Consider the following 20,899-nt stretch of genomic DNA (forward strand, 5'->3'; position numbering starts at 1 on the left):
TGGAAGGGCCCACGCCAACGGACATCCAAGCAGCTTCTTCTCACATGTTTTTTCACCAGGACCCAGTCCCCAGGGTACAGGTCATGGCACGGGCCCTGGCACGATGGAACCTCGGCAGCCTGCACCTGAAGGGACACAGAACGAATGGCGTCAGACAGCCCCTTACAATAGTCCAGGATCATATCATCTGTGATATTTAACAGTGCAGTAGTTGGGACAGATGGCAGCCTCATTGCTCTCCCCATTAACACCTCATGTGGTGACAACCCCGTTCTTCTGTCTGGGGTACTACGAAGGCTCATGAGGACCAATGGCAGGGCGTCAGGCCAACTCAGGGTCGTTGAGGAGCACACTTTCGCAATTCGGGCTTTGATCGTGCCATTGATCTGCTCCACAATTCCTGAGGCTTCTGGTCGGTAACTACAATGCAACTTCTGATCGATATTCAGAGCTGCACAAATCATCTTCACAAGCTCGCTGTTGAAATGCGTTCCCCTATCTGATTCCAAAGAGGCCGGCACCCCGAAGCGCGGAATGAGTTCCCTAAGCAGTAACTTGGCCACTGTGAGGGTGTCGCACCTACGTGTAGGGTATGCCTCAACCCATCTGGAGAACACACAAACAACCACCAGGACATAGCGGAGGCGGTTGCATCTCGGCATTTCAATGAAATCTATCTGCATTCGATTGAATGGACCTCCAGACCTTCCTATGTGACTCAGTGCAACTGGTGTTCTTTTCCCTACGTTCAGCTGCTGACAGGTCACACAACGCTGACACACTGCTTCTGCTGCTATTCTAAACTTAGGATTGTACCAGGTCTGTCTAAACACTCTCAGCATAGCGTCTCTCCCTAAGTGTACGGGACCATGTATGAGTCTGGCCATTGGACTCACCATCTCATTGGGCAACACTGCTCTGCCATCTGCTGAGACCCAAAAATGGGACTCCCCCATTACACATCCTGCCTTTTCCCATGTTTCTTTTTCAAAATCAGGAGCATTTTCTTGCATGTTTGACAGTTCATCCCAAGTATCAACAGTTTCCAATATCATGGCTAATTCAGTCCTTACATTTATTCCACCCACTTCCACCTCTGTGAAAGAGTACCCTTGCTCCGCGCAATACCGCGCAACTTCATCAGCATATCTATTGCCTTTCGAAACGAAGTCCTCATTTCTGGTATGTGCGGTGCACTTTACAACTGCGATACCTGCTGGGCATTGCAACGCCTCTAACAACAGGCGCACAAACTCTCCATTGCGAATGGGAGAGCCTGAAGAGGTCATGAACCCTCTTTGAGACCATAACTGCCCGTAATCATGAACCACCCCATAACCATATTGGCTGTCGGTGTATATGGTGACTCGAATTTGATTGCTTGCCAAGCAAGCACGTGTCAAGGCAATAATCTCGGCTACCTGAGCGGAGTGTACTCCTTCCAGGCACCCAGCTTCCACAACTCCAGTAATTGTACAAACAGCATAAGCTGCTCTCAACTGCCCAACTTCGTCCCTTACACATGAGCCATCGACAAAGAAAATTTCGTCTGGGTCGGTCAGTGGCTCATCTACGATGTCGGGTCTGGGTTTGGTGCATAGTTCAGTCACATCGAGGCAGTCATGGTCTGTACATTCATCATCATCCTCGATATCATTTGGGAGTGGCATCAAGGTGGCAGGGTTCAAAACAGAGCATCTCCTGAGGGTCACATTCTCTGCAGCAAGAATAACTTGCTCATAGCGCGTGAGCCTGCTGTTGGTCAGATGCTGTGTTTTGGTCCTGGTCATCAACAGTTCAACGGAATGGGGCACGCACACCTCTAACGGGTGCCCCATGACGATATTTTCACATCTCTCAATGCTGACACCCGTTGCAGCAACGGATTTGAGACATCCGGGCAACGCTGCGGCTACTGGGTCTAAAGTAGCCGAGAAATAAGCAACTGGTCTACGGGCATTCCCATGGATTTGGACTAACACAGACAACGCGCAACCTTCTCTCTCACAACAGTAAAGCAAAAATGGTTTATTGTAATCAGGCATTCCCAATGCCGGAGCACGACACAGGTCCTCTCGCAGCTGTAAGAATGCCATCAAACAGTCTTTGTCCCATGGTACCGGGTCGCTCACCTCCTTGTGCGTCAGTTTTTGCAAGGGCTTTGCTTTCAGTGAAAAGTTCGCGATCCACTGTCGGCAATAACCCACCATCCCTAGGAACATCCTGACCTCTCTCTGTGTCTTAGGCGCATTCATTTTCATGATCGCCTCTATCCTGTCTGGTGACACCTTTCGTTTGCCCTTCTCTATTCTGTGTCCCAAGTACTGCACTTCTGTCAGGCAGTACTGCAACTTTCCCGGGGACACCTTGTGCCCATTGGCAGCTAGGTGATTTAACAAAGCAATGGAGTCCTCCCTGCAAGCTTCTTCTGTTTCTGACGCCACGAGGAGGTCGTCTATGTACTGGACCAGAACTGACTTCTGGGGCAGCACTAGACTTTCAAGATTTTTCTTCAAAAGCTGGTTAAAGATCGATGGGCTCTCTGTATACCCCTGAGGAATGCGACACCATGTTAGGACGCGACCTTCCAGCTTAAATGCGAAAAGAAAATGGCTTTCTTCGTCCAGAGGGATCGAAAAGAAAGCCTGACAAAGATCGATCACAGTGAACCACTCAGCTTGGAATGGAATCTGAAACAGTATCACTGATGGATTCGGTACCACTGGACAACACGAAACGACTATGTTATTAATCTTTCGAAGGTCCTGTACTATCCGGAATTTCCCATTTGGTTTCTGCAGACCCATAATCGGGGAGTTGCATGGACTACCCACGATTTCTTTCAGTATTCCCTGTTTAATCATGGACTCGATCACGGGTTTTATGCCTGCAATCGTTTCTGGAGTCAATTTATATTGGGGTGTTCTTGGGAACTCAGCATGCGGTTTCACTACAATTTTCACTGGGTCCACCCCTTTGACCAATCCAATCTCTTCCCCAGTGAAGTCCCATACTTCTGGTGCCACTGTCTCTCTCAAGTCCCAGGGGAGCTCATCTACTGTCAAAGTAGGGTACAGCTCCACGCATATTCTTGAGTTTGCAACTTTGAAGTCTGCGTCATCATCATTGGTCAATACCTCCACTCCCTGAGGTGTACAGTATATTGTACAATTCAATTTACACAACAGGTCTCTACCTAGCAGACACACAGGACTTGAATCGCAAACCACAAACTGGTGCTCATCGCTGTACTTCCCTATTTTCACCTGTACTGGTTCTGTCAATTGGCTGGTTATTCTCCTGTTTGCGACCCCCACCACTTGTATGGTCTCTCCAGACATGGGCAGGTCTGGAACTGCAGCTGATCTGATCGTGGATCTAGTGGCTCCTGTGTCCACCAGAAATGTCGTGGGGCACCCTGCTACTTCCGCTTCGACATAGGGTCCCCTCTGGTCCACCTCCAAGGCTGCCCCGAGGGTGCAGTCTTCTCTTTCCACTCTCTGTCCGGTTAATGGGTCCACATAATAGCACTCTTCTCCTTCTACAAACAGGGGCATCTGTCTATAGGTCTTACCCATAGTCCCTACTCGAGGAGGTTGCGGGAACTGGGCTCGGGGAGGAGCCCCCCCCCCTTTGAGCACCTTTCCCTGGTATGGCGTCACCCCTCTTGTAGGCGCGCTCTGGACCTCTTCCTCCTCTATCTCTTGCTCTCCTATCTCTACATTGTAGGGACACTCGCGTTTCCAATGCCCCACCTCGTTACACTGGTGGCACCTAGTCGTTTTCTTCAAGGCAGCTATGTCTAATCTGGGTCTAAAGGTGGAACTCTCCTCATTGCCCTTGTTCTGACTGTACTGCTTCTTTCCTCCTGTACCTGTTCCTTGCTGCTGTTGCTGCTGTCCCCCCTTCCCTGCTGCCTGCATCTGTACCACCATCAACTTTTCTTTTAGTTTCTTAGCCTTGGAGTCTATCTCATCACAGCAGTACCTGGCATACCTCAGTATTTCGTCTAGGGGTTTACTTTGCCAACAAATCGAGTGTTGCTGAATCATTAAACTAATATCCGGTCTCAGTCCCAGGACGAACTTGGACACGAATTGCCCTATGTCTTTTGGATCCATTACATCCAGGCCGCTATACTGTTTAAACGCCTTCAGCAATCTCTCGTAATATTCGTGGACGGTCTCTTTGGGTTCCTGTCTGGTTCGGTCTATTCTGACCCAATCTATGTCTTGCATTGGCACTTTCTCTTTCAGCCAAGTCATCACTCTCTCGAATTTTGCCATCACAATCTCGGACGGCCCATTAGTCTTAGCATCTCTCTCCGGCTCCGTTGTGGGCCACTCAGCGCTAACCTTGCATGCTGTCCACAGATCTCCTGGTACTACAATGTCGAACAGCGTGTTCAGATCTATCCATAGGACCTTTGAGATTTTTACAAATCTCTCGACTTGCTTGTACCACTCCACTGGGTTTTCCCGCAATTTGGGGAAGGAGGTGGTAAAAGCAGCTAAATCTCCCCTACTCCAAGGGACATGCACATAGTTCCCGTTTGCGACTTCACGCAAAGGGTATGCTTCTATTCCCTGCAGTCCTCCTGGTGTCATACCAAGCGTGCTTCTCCTGACGGTCCCTTTCTTGGACCACCTCTCTTCCCACTTATCTAGTGCCCTCCATGTCCTTATTCCAGTGATCAGTTCCCTTATGTGCGTTTTCAGCCCAATCGTTCTCCTCTCATCCAGGTCTCGATCTGTGTAATGTAGCCTGTGGTTACCCTGTAATGCTTTGGTTCTTGACAGGTCCACCATATATTTGCCTGCTAGTTCGACTAACTTCTCATGGATTGCTCTCGCCTTTCGAGTGATGTCCTTTGCCATATACAGTATTTCATCCTGCTCATACATTTCCATTCTTTCTAAAGGCAGGGTACCATCTATCATGTCATCCAGGTCTGACCTTAAGCTGGCGACATCGAGTCTCTTAGCTTTTATCTCAGCTCGCAATATGTCTTTCGAAGGGGGCTCACTGGTCTCCCTACCATCCCAACTCCGAGCTCTACGTTTGGGCTCGGGAGAGTTAATGAGTGCTCTCCCTTGCTCCCATCTCTCCAGGTCCCATGCTCGGCCATCCGATCTTGGAAGGTGATGGAACACGGGCCTGTTACCCCCACTCTTGCTCTGCCCACTCTCTTCTTCTTCTCTCCTTTCACCGTACGCCTCTCTGTTATTTTCCCTCTGGTCGCTACTCTCCCTTTGCCTAGTATCGCTCAGTATCCGATACGATCCTTCCTGGTTCCCCATATTCCCTGGGCTGCGCTCATTTCCGTCATCACAGGGACTATGGTGCGACCTCTCACAACTCCCATTCTGTTCTCTGGTGCCGGGCACACAGTGTGGACACTTAAAGCTGTTTCTGTACTCTTGCGCTCTCCTCTCCCCTTCACTGAGTATTGGGCACGCCACCCCTTCACTCCCGGGGCCCCCGTTTTCCAGGTCTGTTCTATTCCCACTCCGGGCCCAATGGGTGACTCCCCTACTATCTCTCTCTCTCCCGTCCCACTCCGGGTTGCTCTCCCCAGCCCCGCAGTGAGTCCGAGCTCTGCTGTCCTGACTTTCCCTTTCAGCTTCTGCAGCTATGATGCTCTTGTGAGCCTCCACTGCCTCATCCCACTTCTTCATGTACTCATTTAGCTCTTGAAAGGATTTTCGTCCAGATCCCCTCAGATCCACTGGCCATCTAGGGCCCCCAGGGTCCCCTCCTGGATCCCCTGCTGTGTGCATCGGGGTGCTCCACTCTCTGGGTATCGGCATCTGACTTGGGGAATTAATCGTATCGTTCCTCCTTGCCGTCCCTGCTCTTTCTCTGTCCTTCCGTACCCGTTCTTCCCCTCTTGCTCTCTCTGGGTCATATATCGATACTATAGGACCTATGGTAACAGGTACCTGTAGTGCAGCTGGTAATGCGTAGGATGTGGCGCACTCCGTTTCCGGCGCTCTTTGTACCACAAACCTCCCGACTACCTGTTGCACCTGACTAGGCTGGGACAGCTCTTTCTTTGCCTCAGGATCCCACTCTGAACTGGGAAGCGATCCATGCTCTCCTGCATTGCCCCCCTTTTCTCCTTCACTATGCTCGACCTCTCCCCCTGCTCTATTATACGGGGGTGGCCTGTCTGTCAATAATCTGTTTATCAGGCTGTCCTCTGTTTCGCTCTCATCATCTTCTTCTAGGGGGCTTTTATTTCCGGGCACCTCTAACACTGGGTACAGTTTATTTACTTCCATGTTATGCACTCTCCATCTTTTAGCATCCGCATCCCACCTGGCATCCTGCACTGCCCTTACCGATCGTTTCACCCTTTCTTGTCGTCTGTTCATATTCTTTTCATGCGCTGCCCTAATCCATGCATCAAGAGCTTCAAACTGGGTCGGTCTAGGCAAGGGTCTCATTGAGGTCATGACTGATTTTAATCGATGTAACACCTCTAATCTGAACGTCCCGTACTTCGGGAACGTCAGTTCCTCATTTCCTTCCGTAATCTTACTCCACTCTGATATCCAAAGGATCGTATGTAACCCAACATTCACTGCCATGTAACGAGCTGGCGTACCCTCCGGCGGGGCTTCTTCCCCTTCTTCCGATCCCCGCTTCTCTTTTTTAAACACCGCTCTCAGCCATTTAAAACACTTCATAATTATGCGCACAATATCCAGCCTCGCTACTCTGTTTACTTCCTGATGACAATCCACCACTCCTGTCGCGGCTTTGCTAACTTGGCCTATCGCAGCGCGGTCTTTCTTCGGTCGGCCAATCACGTCGCGACACTTTCTGACGTCTTTGCTAGCTGGCCTATCACAGCGCGGTCTTTCTCCTGTCGGCCAATCACGTCGCGACACTTCCTGACGTCACTTTTCTCCGCTTCGCAGCAGCACCCCTCCTTTCTCAACTCGTCTCCCGGTCATGCATGCGTCCCATTCATACACCGAAAAATGACTACTTCCGACCAAGCGGTCACTTCCCTCGACTGTACGTCCACAGTCTATATGTAATTGTCAACACAACTGACGAAATGTCTATCGTCTCTCTGATAGGTTGCTTACACACACAGTAACCTCCGACCAGCGTCCGTTACTCACGCACTCACTCTTACGTTCCCCCTATCTCGGTCTTTCGGGTGATCAATGGTACCTCATGACCCCCTTCACACTATTTGACAATTACTCTGGGTGTCCGATACACCCGAACCACTTAAGCTCTCCTTGAACTTAAGATTTCCACCGGTTGCGCGCGCTCACAACCTGTTCCACAGTCACTCTACAGACATTCAACTCCGCCAGACATTACAACATAGATACAATACAAAAACACCGCAATCTAACACGCATGACCCTTTATACTCACTCTCGACCGATACTGCTGCTTTTTCTGTCTCACGTCATCCGGATCTTCTTCAGCGGGCGGTTCTTCCGATCATCGATTTCTAGGGGCCTTGGGGTAAGCTAACCTGGCCTAGGTCACCGTCCTCAAGAAGGCAACCATCCTCTATAGCTACCAACTGGAAGGGCGAGATTTTGATCGATACCTTATCACTATTGATCTAAACCCCGATCTGGTCGACTGAACCTTTGTTGCCTGTCATTGAAGGAAGAAAGTGCCTCTCCTATCAAGTTAGTTCACCCAATAAAGGACCCCGCTCCAAAAGATCACAAACAACTTCTAGCTTTCAAAAGTTTATTGTAAAGATATGATAAGCTGCAAATACAGACATCTCAGAATGAGATTCACGAGATACACCGGTCCAACTACATACATGTGCTCTCTGAAAGCCCTCAGACGAGCAACGGAAATTACTAACACAAGTTCTAAGAATAATAAAGCTATCAGCATTGACGCATATCTCTCCTTCATTTAAGTTGGAGGAAAACACACAGGTTAGGCTGTCCCTACCCTGCTCTAGATGGTATCCCTACTTAACCAAGTCTCAACCTAACAAAAGGTGTCAGCAGTGAATGACCCCCAAGGGAAGTCACTCACTCTTAGTCTCTTGGTGAAAACCTATAGTTCTCCAGTCATGACCCCTCTCTGCCTACCCATCCGCTCTCTAAAGGGTCCTCAGGTATCTGCTCTAACTCCACCCAGGGGTGCTGTCCCTAATACAAAACAGTCAACAACATTTGAGACGCCCCTCATGAGACGCCCCTCACGTGGTGTAGCTTCTGGTTTTTTCCATGCTGCTTTGTATTGGGCCTCATACGTTGGAGTTGACCTTGCTTCTCAGACTCTTCTCCGGCCCGCTGATACCCCTTAAACATTCCAGAACCCTCCTCCATGTCTGGGCCGTCTACTGAACAGACCTCTATTCATATTATTTATAATCGGATCCTCCCTTTCTCTTGCAGACAGACATCTGCAGCCAAGAACCCAACTCTCATAGACTTCCAAAAAGGTTTGCAACATTTCTCGGCCCAGCCATGTACGTGTAAATCAATGTTAAAACATTTCAGGCCTACAGCATTTCTCATAATGATTATAGCATTCAACTTCTTCATTAATTAAGCATGTTAATACTCTTATTCTATTATTCAGTAAACACATCTATAAATCATGGCCCATTAATGCAATGACCAAAACATTAGTTCAATCTATGTCGTGAAAAGAAACACCTTCTAGCTCTGGCCCTGAGGCCTACCACATTCTGCGTTTAACCACATGCCATCTTACATTTTAGCAGCTACACGACATGGATTCAGGAATAATCACATCTAATAAAATCATATAGTGTCACACATTTCTGTATTAGTTCCACTTCCACTTAACTCTCTACATTAGCTATACATTCAGAATATAATTGCAGATACTACTAGCACTCATGGCATTTCTCCTCATGATTTGTGCTTACTACAGGTAAGTGTGATGCACTCATACATTTAGGTCAGTTTGCGCTCTCTCACAGCGCTCTACAGGCAGGGCTCCTTCACATGAGAAACATGATAAGAGGCGTGCCGGCTCCTTCACTGAACCTCAGCAAGCCCAGTGGCGTAACGAAAGTTGAGGGGGGCCCGGCCCCCCAGCCACGTACACGGAGGGGCGGCCGGCCCATGGTCTGAGGAAACGGGGGGGCGGGGGGGGGGGGGCGCCCAATCCGTCCACTCCGCAGCTTGTTTATGGTGCAATTAGGAGGTCTGAAAATAAAGCCTTGGCGCTAGCAAGCTGGGCGGTAATTGCTCTCCCCTGCGGTAATCACCGCCCCACGGGGCTAATCCCCTCTCCCACAAGTGCCCCCCTACCCTACCCACCGCGCCCACCCCCGCCTGGGCGCACAGCTCTCCTAGGGTAGCGCATGGGGGCTGCATGCCAAGCACTTCAACGAAAAGGTCAAAGGGCATGTGCTCCTCGAACACCTCCAGTAAAGAGATGCTTCCTGATGTTATGAATGGCTTTGCCAGGCTTTACTATTCTGTGCTGTCCTGCTGGGCCATGGTATGGTATATTCATGCATGTTATGCTGTGTTTTATAGTGTTATGCTATGCTGTTATGCTGTGCAACACTATGTTATGCTATGCTGGTATGCTATGCGAGTATGTTAACTTGTGCCATGATTTGTTATGCTATTTATGCTAACCTGTTATGTTGTGCTATGTAATAATGTACTACAATATATCATGTCATGCTACTCTATCTTATCCTTTTCGTTATGCTACACTATGCCATGTTATGCTTTTCGTTATGCTTCACTATGGCGTCACTTTATCCTGTGTTATTGTCTGTTGTATGGTACTGTAGCATGTTTTGTCATGCTGTGCTATCCTGTTATGTTGTGGACTGCTGGAATGTGAGGTTTTGTGTTATTGTGCACAGGGGCTTACTGCCAGCTGAGCCATCACGCGCCCAGAGGGCAGTTTTTACGATGAAATGCACTATTCAAGACCCCCTGCCCCCCCTCCCCCCCTGAAGCTGTGGATTCTTCTAGATCCACAGATGCTCGTGTTGGAGTCTCGGGTTCAAGGGCAGAGAGTTCCACAGATGGCCTGAGCTGAGAAAGGGGCCTTTGACTGCAGTGGGAGCAGTTCAGATGACGTGCAACAGCGCTTACCTCTGCACCTGCTCAAATTAAGCACTGCTGTTTTCTATCACAAACATCTGGAAGTGTTTTAGGTCTTGGGTTTGACAGTGCAGGTGTCAAACAGAACCATTTCTAACAATATTCATATGGTTAATGTGAGTGTAAACTGAGATCCGTCCATGTTGAGCGAGTGCTGCCTCTGGCTGTACCCTCATTACCTGGCGGGGAAAGTGTCAGCTCGGCTTTGTGGGGTACTAACAGGGCAGCAGTTTATGAAACATTATAGACTCACAGAAAATGCACTATTGGTTTTGAATGACTGCAGCCTGAAGACATATTTTAAACACACAAAGATGACAACAAAAATTAAAAAATAGACAATGGAGAGAGAAAAGCATTGGCAAAGTAATGGACTGACCCACCAACCCCAGCACTAAAACCACGTACTTCTTTTTGGGTGGATGTGCACGTGAACAAGACGATATATACCTCTGATGTGCATTAAGAGTAAAACATATTTTCTCTGCCTCCTTCAAGTACACCTGCCTGCTAGGACATATAATAAAGTTCTAATACATTCATATGCAATAATTATTTTATTATTTCAGATTTATGTTGTAACCATATGGCGACCAAGAGGAGGCAAGTCACTATTTTTTCCTTTTTTAAGTTTTTGAATCATATGCTTGCAATTGATTAAAAAAAAGTACTGCAGCAGCTCATCAAGCCCAGACTTATTGGATTTGCCAAGCCTTGTTTAAATTTAGAGTACATAAGTTTGATGAAAAATGTCCAATCCTTCGGTTGCTTGAGTACTAGGATCCATTAGTAACCTTCAGTTGCGTCATTAGTCCATAAAATGAATTCTGGACTTGCAAGAGAATGCCCCTCTGGGCATGGAGAGGCGCTCCGGCATTTCAAGTAAATTCAAAACGGGCTGTTGCCCCAGTCCAGTGAGACTCAAATAAGGCCCGGGGGTCGCATGCGGCCCTCCTGGCTTCTATATGCGGCCCCCTGGTGAGCAGCAGCACTGGCCTGCTGTTCACTTGAGGGAGGCACTAACATTCCCAAAGATGTGAATTAAAGGGGCGGGCATTTGTTTCCTACTGCACTAGGGGCCTGATGACGATCTTGGCGGATGGCATAGTTCGTCACAAACGTGATGGACATCTCACCCAGCAAATCACGAGTTCCATAGGATATAATGGGATTGTAATTTGTCGGACGGGATATCAGTCACGTTGGAGTAACCCTGTCTGCTAAGATCGTAATCAGGCCCAAACGTATTAGCTGAAGTAAAAGAAAAGCATTAAAGGTGTCCTGCACCACTTAACCACAGGAACACACTGGGGCTTATTTATGAGCCCTTGCGTCACTTTTGCGCAGGTGTTGCATCACTGTTTGTGACTCATCAGCAGCGTAAAAATACACCACGTTGCGTCATATTTACAAAGTGACGCATCTAGGCAGATGCGTCACTTTATAAACCACTGTGTCACATTATACCTGCGCCTGGTATAATGTATGCAGGGGGGAGTTCCAACGCAAGAAAGGGTCATAGAAGTGACGCATTAAAATCTATGAGATTTCACGGCGTCACTTCAAGGATGCAAATATCTTACGCCTGCCCCACAGCAGGCGTAAGACTGACGCAGGCCTATTAAAACACATTATTATTGTTACTATTCCGAGCTAAAAACACAGGCTGCACACATGGCAACATCTGACATCTTTTTGCGAGTGGCTGGGGCAGAGAGGGTGCACTCTGGTAATCTGAGCGCCTCCTGGCAGGGGAAGTCCGCGTGCGTTTTGATCACTTGATTAGATAAATGGAGAGAGCAGAGGGGGAGGGGGGGGGGTTGCGCAGAATTGGCCACTCATGAAGAGTGGGATATAATTCACCAAATGTATGTGTTTATTCATATTAGACATAACATGGGGGCCAGGCGATGTACACATTCAGTAAAAGTAACAAACAAAAACATTCAAGAATGATCCAAATAACAGCAAATATGCCATCTCCACCACACACAAAAGTACATAAACAGAGCATATATATTAAAGAAAAACTAGCAATTTAAACAGATAAAAGTGGCAGGAGTCACAGAGATGCATTTCAGGCGCTTGTCGGAGGTGGAAGGAGAAAACAAACAGCCAATAGCATGTGGTGAGAGAGCCTTACTTTCTCTGGGAGGGGCCACATCTCTCTCCATGCATAGTTCATAAAAACGGTAACAATAGGTCCCCAGCATCGCAGGCAATCCAGACCTAATAATCAGAACTGTGTGCAACTCCTGAGCTCTAGCCTGATCTCTGTTCATCCAATCAGGAGCGCCGTGGCAGCAGACTGCAAGGCAAGGCCGAACACATGCTCATGGCCACCTGAAAACAAGGCGGGGCTTGTGGCATTTCAATGTTTGTAACACTTCGTATAGAGAGGTTTATGAATGAAGTAACCCTTATTGTATTCGTTTTTATAAACTTTTCACAAAACAAAGAACATTATGTAAAAATGAAAAATAGCCCTAAAATTTGACACTCGTGTTTACCCCCTATAAAACTGGTTTCACTTAGTATTTTTATTTTAAAAATATAAAACCAAATTAAAGCAAGACAATTGTCACAGTACTTTATTATGTTCTATATCTCAACCTTAATGTAGATTACTATAATATATACTCAGTAATATTTAAAGTGCTCGTTGTGGGGACTTTAATAACTTCTCTGTAACGGATATTAGTTTCATAGGACAACCGATGAATTTCCTATCTGGCCTTAAATGCACACATCAGAGGCCTCAAGAATTGACCTAAATCTGCTAGCATTGAAAGTAAGTTTCCAATATTTCTTGCGGGCATATAGTATTATGCGGTAAATGCGTAATATGAGTTCAATAGTTTCCTGGTAAGAAATGCATAACTGACACAAGGATTCCTCGTCAATGATTCTGTTTCCGGATCCTTCAAATTGCAACAGAGGCATTTAGGAGACAAAACCCAAGACACAGGTCATTAGATCTATATTGAGATCTGTGTTCCAGAGGGATGGGGTGGTTCTAAGGTGCAGGGGAAGCCCCGCCAGGATTTAATATGAATCTCAAACACTTCAAAACCATTAAAAAGGCAAATAATCTTTTTCGAAGCATCCCTCTGACGTCACAGGATTGCACCAGTGTCGGCCAGACACACACAACCCTCTCCTGTGCAGTCTTTCACATTTTACGTCATCAGGCAAGTTGAGGCTTCCACGGTATTGAGACAGATTGCCTAGTGCAAAACTGATGCATTCCAATTTTGCACTGATTTTGCACTTATCGGCCAGTGCAAAAATGGTGTGCAGTGACCTATAGCTGTTGCAATAATTGGATTTTGCACTAGTTATTATTATTTTTTTATATCAGAGCTTCGTGGTCTTTTGCACCACGTTAAGCGGTACATGCATGACGCAGGGCTCTCATTCTGATGTATAAAGCCGCGCAAAGCCACCCTGCGTGGCTGTCAGATATGGAGTGAGGCAACGCAGGCCAAAGCACTGCGTCGCCTTCCTCTGCCCTCGAGAGGCGACCCGTGGGCGTTGCGTTGGGTGTTTCCACGCAGCACCCATGGATTTTGACGCTGTCCCTGAATTGCCTAATCATGTAACCCTGGGGAAGCAGCAAATCCTTTCACCTCCCGATGGGAGGCGTAAGGAGGAGCAATATGTTTATTTCTCCTCATTTTTTCCTCTCTGTGTGTGCTGCATTCTTTAGCACACACAGGAAGAGGGAAGCACCTCTTAGATTTGTTTCTGTGCAGGAAGGAGCCCCTTTTTGCACAAGAACAATCCTGCCTGCAACGGAGGCACCTTGCGCCATGGTTCAACGGTGCCTACGTTGGCGCTAGGCTGACAAAACCGCTGCAGCGCAGGCAGAAAGGACAGGAATACATGGCGTTGCAAAAATACAGGGCCTCATTTATGAGGATATGCGTCTCTTTTACGCCGCTGGTGCGTCACTTTTGTGACACACTCCAGCAATGCCGCCACTTTTGCGCCATACAGATACGTCAGAAATACTGACGTATCTGTAACTCCTTGCACCATGATGCCTTACACTGTAAATATGATGCATCATTGGTGTTGCAAGGAGCGATGCGTCACTTTTCATAAATGAGGCCCACAGTGCATTCCTGCCCTTTCACTTTGGCATTGGGCAGCGCACACGGTGCTTCGCTGCCCTACGCCAATATCCCGTATATGAGGGACCGGGGCAAATGCATGTTTGCATCAGTCAGTGGGTTTAAATGTCACTGGTAAATAAGATTTGGAGAGCGGGCTGCGCCAGGCCCTTGCAAATGTGTTTTCTTTTGTTCCTTGATCTGAACTCGGTGACCACGTGCACTTCCGTGGGTTGTTGCCATTTGTTGTATTTTAGTGCTATACAATTTGTCAAACTGCTTCGTTTTTCTAGGCCGAAGTTTCATCTCTGCCAACCAGTAGCGCTTAGAGGACAGGCTAGACGAAAAGTCAACCCAGAGCGCTACATTAATTGAAAACCTTCACATTGGAATGAGGTGCGTCTACCAGGGGGCGGCAGAAGGGGGTGACTCTCACCTGCCCCTCCTGACACCCCGAGAGTTTCAGCAGCTCTGCTCTGTCCAGGGTCCTGCCCGGTTACTTCTTTAGTCAATACCCGGGTAGTTTCCTACTGTCCCAGGAAACTGTCCCCTTCAGTGCGCGGAGGTCACGCGTGGAGCAGCAGCTAGTGACTCATGTATGAGACGGCAATCACGGCATGTGTATAGCACACATCTAGCGCAGGAGCGGTATCGCAGCGCTTGTTGGTTAACAGCTAAACCAGGGTTCGAAAACCGCAAACATGGCAGTGTATTCCTGGCTTCTCTGCGTGCTATGACCGTGTGACCTTGCAAATATCACGATACCGCCCCGAATCCCACTTTCCTTCGCTCCCACACACCGGCAGCGCCTGGTTCAGTTTGGGGTGTGCGCTAAGCAGCGCTATACAATAATGCATCCACTTGACATCTGAAATGAATCCCTCATATTCAGGGGCGTGTGGCCCTAAAGGAGACGGCCCCCGCCCCCGGCCCAGCAGAGCCCCCGGCCCCGGATAGAGATGGTTCTTACCTCGTCCCGTGGGTGTCACGGTCCCGGGGTGCCCGGGGGGTACGAGGAGCAGCAGCAGCAGCGAGAACCATGCGCAGGAGCGAGCGGGGGCGCCGGGAGCCACCCGGCCCATCTCTGCCTCCGTGGGAGCCACTGCCCGGACTCACTGCCCGGCCGCCTGGGCAGCAGCCTCAGCCCTGCACTCCTGCCCGGGAGGACTGCCCTCCCTGCCCGGCTATCTGGGGCAGCAGCCTCAGTCCAGGGGCACTGCTCTCTCTGCCCGGGGGCAGCAGCCTCAGCCCTGCAGTCCTGCCCGGGAGCACTGCCCTTGCTCCCCTTTGCCCCTTCACCCTGTCCCGGCCAGAAGTTTCTTCGTTCACAGTCCTGCCCTCGGAGGCATCCCGGTGCGGGTGTCACCTCTGTGTCCTACAGTCCTGCCCGGATGCTTTGTATCTCTGCCCAGGGCTGCAGCTCTGCCCTGCGCTCCTGCCCTGTTTCTGCCCCGCTCTCCTGGAGTCCCCTGACTTAGTCCCGGGCAGTAGTTCCTTCAGCTCTGTCCGGGGCTCCTTCACTCTGTCCAGGGCTGCAGCTCCTGCCCGGCTGCAGCTCTCGCTCTCCCGGAGTCCCTTGACTCAGTCCCGGGCAGTAGGTCTTTCGACCCCAGACCTGCCGCTCTGTCCGGGGCTCCTTCACTCTGCTCAGGCAGCAGCTCCTCCCTCCAGCTCTGCCCTCTCTCTCTCCTTCTCTGGCCCGTCTCCCTGCCCTGGTCAGTGCCCCCTCCTTCTTGCCCCGGGCCCCTTCCGTCTGTCCCGGGCGGCTCCTCCCTCCTTCAGTCCTGCCCTCAGACACCCCCTCCCTCCCGCTCAGCCCCGTCTCTCTGCCCCGTTCAGACTCTTTCTGCTCCTCTGCCCCGGGGTCCCCCCTCCACTCGTTCCGGAGCAGCTGCTCTCCCCCCCCAGCTCTGCCCTCAGACGGCCCCTTCACCCCCCCTCCCCCCCAGCCGGCGGCTCTTCCCCCTTCTCGTGTTACTCGGGCCCCCTCCCTCCAGAGTGACTCCCCTCTTCCCCTCCCGCCTTCGACTGCCCTCTCACCTCTTGCCTCTGCCTCACACCCCTGCCCCCCTGCCCACTCACTCTGCGACACCCATTTTATTTTCTGCCCTACTCCTTTTTGACAACTCTCCCTGCCCTAACACCCCCAATTTCATTCTCTTCTCTTCTCTTCTCTTCTCTTCTCTTCTCTTCTCTTCTCTTCTCTTCTCTTCTCTTCTCTTCTCTTCTCTTCTCTTCTCTTCTCTTCTCTTCTCTTCTCTTCTCTTCTCTTCTCTTCTCTTCTCCCACTCCACTTCTCTTCTCTCCTCTTCTCTCCTCTCCTCTCCTCTCCTCTTCTCTTTTCTCTTTTCTCTTCTCTTCTCTTCTCTCCTCTTCTCTCCTCTCCTCTCCTCTCCTCTCCTCTCTTCTCTTTTCTCTTTTCTCTTTTCTCTTCTCTTCTCTTCTCTTCTCCCACTCCACTTCTCCCCTCTCCTCCCATCCCCTCTTTCTCTTTTTCTTTCTTTCTCTTTGCCTTTTTCTTTATCTTTCTCTTGTCTTTTCTCCCCATTTCCATCCCTCCCCTCCACCCTCCACCGTCTCCTCTCTCATTCTTTCTCTTTACCTTTTTCTTTTTCTTTCTCTTGCTTTCTCTCCTCCCCTCTTTCTCTTCCTCCTTTTCTTTCTGTCTCTTTGTTTTTTTCTTTCTCTTGCTTTCTCTCCGCCCCTATTTCTCTTCCTCTTTTTCTTTCTTTCTCTTTGCCTTTTCCTTTTCTTTTCTCCCCCATCTCCATCCCTCCCCTACCCCCCTCCACCATCCCCTCTCTCCTTCTTTCTCCTTCCTGTACCCCACTACTCCGCCTCTCTCAACCCCACACCTCCCCCTCTCTCTCCCCACACCCCCGTGCTTAGCCGCCCCAGCATCTTCCACTTTAGACTACTTCCTATCTCTGAACCTATTATTTTCACCCACTTTCACAGCTGTCTGTCTTGATTAGTACCCATGATGCATTCTGGATGTTGTAGTCAGAGCAGCACGCCTATCCTCACAACGAAGGCGCGTGCTTTGGGCAGGGCGAGGAAGGGCCACCACAGCCCTTCTGCCACACTGCCAGAAAAAGAGAAGAAAGATGGCACGTTAAAGGCCAGAGGCCGAACATCTGCACAGAGACCGGATTAAAATAAAAACAAACATTTACAAATCCAATCCTTGCCCCCGCCCGCCCAGCCGCGGGTTTATGAACAGTTAAAAGAAAATCTCCGAAAGCAACGGCGAGGGAAAGCCAAACATGGAAAGAGTCCATATTTGGGAAAGAAACAGCAAAAAGTCAAAAGGAGAATCTAAAAACACAGAGGTACGAAGTAAAACCCTCCCTGGTCTTTGAGAGATCGGTGCCTCCATCTTCGGTCGAGAATACTGTGCAAACCTCTTCATTCATTCATTGGTTGCTTTCTTCATCCATGTACGTCGAGCCCAAAGGTCACAAGTACACACACATGGTGGGGATAAGTGGACCAACATGGTACAGTGTTCTGGCACGAGTACATAAAACTGGTACAGTGTTAGGGTACAAGTACATAAAACTGGTACAGTGTTAGGGCACGAGAACATAAAAACTGGTACAGTGTTAGGGCACAAGTACATAAAACTGGTACAGTGTTAGGGCACGAGAACATAAAAACTGGTACAGTGTTAGGGCACGAGTACATAAAACTGGTACAGTGTTAGGGTACAAGTACATAAAACTGGTACAGTGTTAGGGTACAAGTACATAAAACTGGTACAGTGTTAGGGCACGAGAACATAAAAACTGGTACAGTGTTAGGGCACGAGTACATAAAACTGGTACAGTGGTAGAGTACGAGTACATAAAACTGGTACAGTGTTAGGGCACGAGTACATAAAACTGGTACAGTGGTAGGGCACGAGTACATAAAACTGGTACAGTGTTAGGGTACAAGTACATAAAACTGGTACAGTGTTAGGGCACGAGAACATAAAAACTGGTACAGTGTTAGGGCACGAGTACATAAAACTGGTACAGTGGTAGAGTACGAGTACATAAAACTGGTACAGTGTTAGGGCACGAGTACATAAAACTGGTACAGTGTTAGGGCACGAGTACAAAAAACTGGTACAGTGTTAGGGCACGAGTACATAAAACTGGTACAGTGTTAGGGCACGAGTACATGAAACTGGTACAGTGTTAGGGCACAAGTACAAAAAACTGGTACAGTGTTAGGGCACGAGTACATAAAACTGGTACAGTGTTAGGGCACGAGTACATAAAACTGGTACAGTGTTAGGGTACTAGTACATAAAACTGGTACAGTGTTAGGGCACGAGTACATAAAACTGGTACAGTGTTAGGGCACGAGTACATAAAAACTGGTACAGTGCTAGGGCACGAGTACATAAAACTGGTACACTGTTAGGGCACGAGTACATGAAACTGGTACAGTGTTAGGGCACAAGTACAAAAAACTGGTACAGTGTTAGGGCACGAGTACATAAAACTGGTACAGTGTTAGGGCACGAGTACATAAAACTGGTACAGTGGTAGGGTACGAGTACATAAAACTGGTACAGTGTTAGGGCACGAGTACATAAAACTGGTACAGTGTTAGGGCACGAGTACATAAAAACTGGTACAGTGTTAGGGTACAAGTACATAAAACTGGTACAGTGTTAGGGCACAAGTACATAACACTGGTACAGTGTTAGGGTACTAGTACATAAAACTGGTGCAGTGTTAGGGCACAAGAACATAAAAACTGGTACAGTGTTAGGGTACAAGTACATAAAACTGGTACAGTGTTAGGGCACGAGTACATAAAAACTGGTACAGTGTTAGGGTACAAGTACATAAAACTGGTACAGTGTTAGGGCACGAGTACATAAAACTGGTACAGTGTTAGGGCATGAGTACATAAAACTGGTACAGTGTTAGGGCACGAGTACATAAAACTGGGAACGTTTTAGTGCACAAGTACTTTAAACTGGTACAGTGTAGAGGCACGAGTATATAAACATGGTACATTGTTGTAGCAGAAGTACATAAAAATGGGACACTATTAGGATATGAACTCATAAAACTGGTTAAGTGTTAGGGCACCAGTGCATAAACACGGTACAGTTTTAGAACAGGAGTACATGAAACTGGCACCGTGTTAGGGAACAAGTACATAAAACTGGTACAGTGTTAAAGGAAAAGTACATAAACATGGTACAGTGTTCGTGCACAGCTGCATAAAACTATTACAGTGTTTGGGCATGAGCACATAACATTTTTGCAGTGTTGGGTGGCGAGTTGATAAACATTGTACGGTGAGAGCATGAGTACATAAACATGTTACAGTGTTGGAGCATGAGTAAATAAACATGCTACAGTGTTAGGGCACAAGTACATAAAACTGGTACAGAGTTGGGGCACACGTACATAAAACCAGGACAGTTTTAGGGCATGAGTACATTAAAATATTACAGTGTTGGAGCATGAGTACATAAAAGTGCTACCGTGTTAGGTCATGAGTACATAAACATGGTACAGTGTTGGGGCATGAATACATAAAAGTGCTACCTTGTTAGGGCATGAGTACATAAACATGGTACAGTGTTGGGGCATGAATACATAAACATATTACACGGTTAGAGCACAAGTACATAAACATGGTACAGTGTTGGGGCACAAGTGCATAAAAGTGGTACAGTGTTAGGGCATTAGTACATAAACATGTTACAGTGTTAGTGCAGGAGTACCTAAACATGTTACAGTGTTGGGGCACAAGGACATAAACATGGTACAGTGTTAGGGCACAAGTGCATAAATATGCTACAGTGTTAGGGCTTGAGTGTATAACCATGGTACAGTGTTAGGGCTTGAGTGGATAAACATGGCACAGTGTTGAGGCACAAGTGCATAAACATGCTACAGTCTTGGGGCACAAGCACATAAAACTGGTACAGAGTTAGTGCATAAGTACATAAAACTAGGAACGTTTTAGGGCATGGGTACATAACATCCGTACAAAGTTAGGGCATGAGTACATAAAACATGTACAGTGTTAGGGCACAAGTACATAAACATGGTACAGTGTTGGGGCACGAGTATATAAAAGTGGCAAAGTGTTGGGACATGAGAACATAAACATGTTACACTGTTAGGGTACAAGTACATAAACATGGTACAGTGTTAGGGTACAAGTGCATAAACGTGGTACAGTGTTAGGGCATGAGTTTGTAAACATGTTACAGTGTTAGGATTTGAGTGCATGAACATGGTAAAGTGTTGAGGCACTTGTGCGTAATTATGCTACATTGTTGGGGCACGAGTACATACAACTGCTACAGTGATAGGGCCCAAGTACATAAAACTAGGACAGTTTTAGGGCATGATTACATAAAAACGGCCACAGTGCTATGGTACAAGTGCATAAACATAGTACAGTGTTTGGACATGAGTACAAAAAAGTGCTACTGTGTTAGGGCATGAGTACATAAAATCTGTACAGTGTTAGGGCACAAGTACATAAAACTGGTACAGAGTTAGGGCATGAGTACATACAACTGGTACAGTGTTAGGGCACGAGTACATAAAACTGGTACAGTGGTAGGGTACAAGTACATAAAACTGGTACAGTGTTAGGGCACAAGTACATAAAAACTGGTACAGTGTTAGGGTACAAGTACATAAAACTGGTACA

The 20,899-nt window shown here is 48.1% G+C and overlaps 1 protein-coding gene across 1 annotated transcript in view; it reads right to left on the reverse strand.

Annotated features, from left to right (window-relative positions):
* LOC144817776 (disintegrin and metalloproteinase domain-containing protein 33-like) overlaps nucleotides 1-16,066 on the reverse strand; it is a 565,915-nt gene extending 549,849 nt beyond the window's left edge. The window contains exons 1-2 of the mRNA XM_078674583.1: nucleotides 15,448-16,066; nucleotides 15,189-15,345 (exon numbers count right to left, since the gene is read on the reverse strand). Coding sequence (XP_078530709.1) covers nucleotides 15,189-15,300 — 112 coding nt within the window. The 5' untranslated portion in view covers nucleotides 15,301-15,345; nucleotides 15,448-16,066. The remainder of the gene's footprint in view (nucleotides 1-15,188; nucleotides 15,346-15,447) is intronic.
* Nucleotides 16,067-20,899: the final 4,833 nt, after the last annotated feature.

This window comes from Lissotriton helveticus, chromosome 2_1 (genome assembly GCF_964261635.1).
Source record: "Lissotriton helveticus chromosome 2_1, aLisHel1.1, whole genome shotgun sequence".
NCBI classification, from domain to species: Eukaryota; Metazoa; Chordata; class Amphibia; order Caudata; family Salamandridae; genus Lissotriton; species Lissotriton helveticus.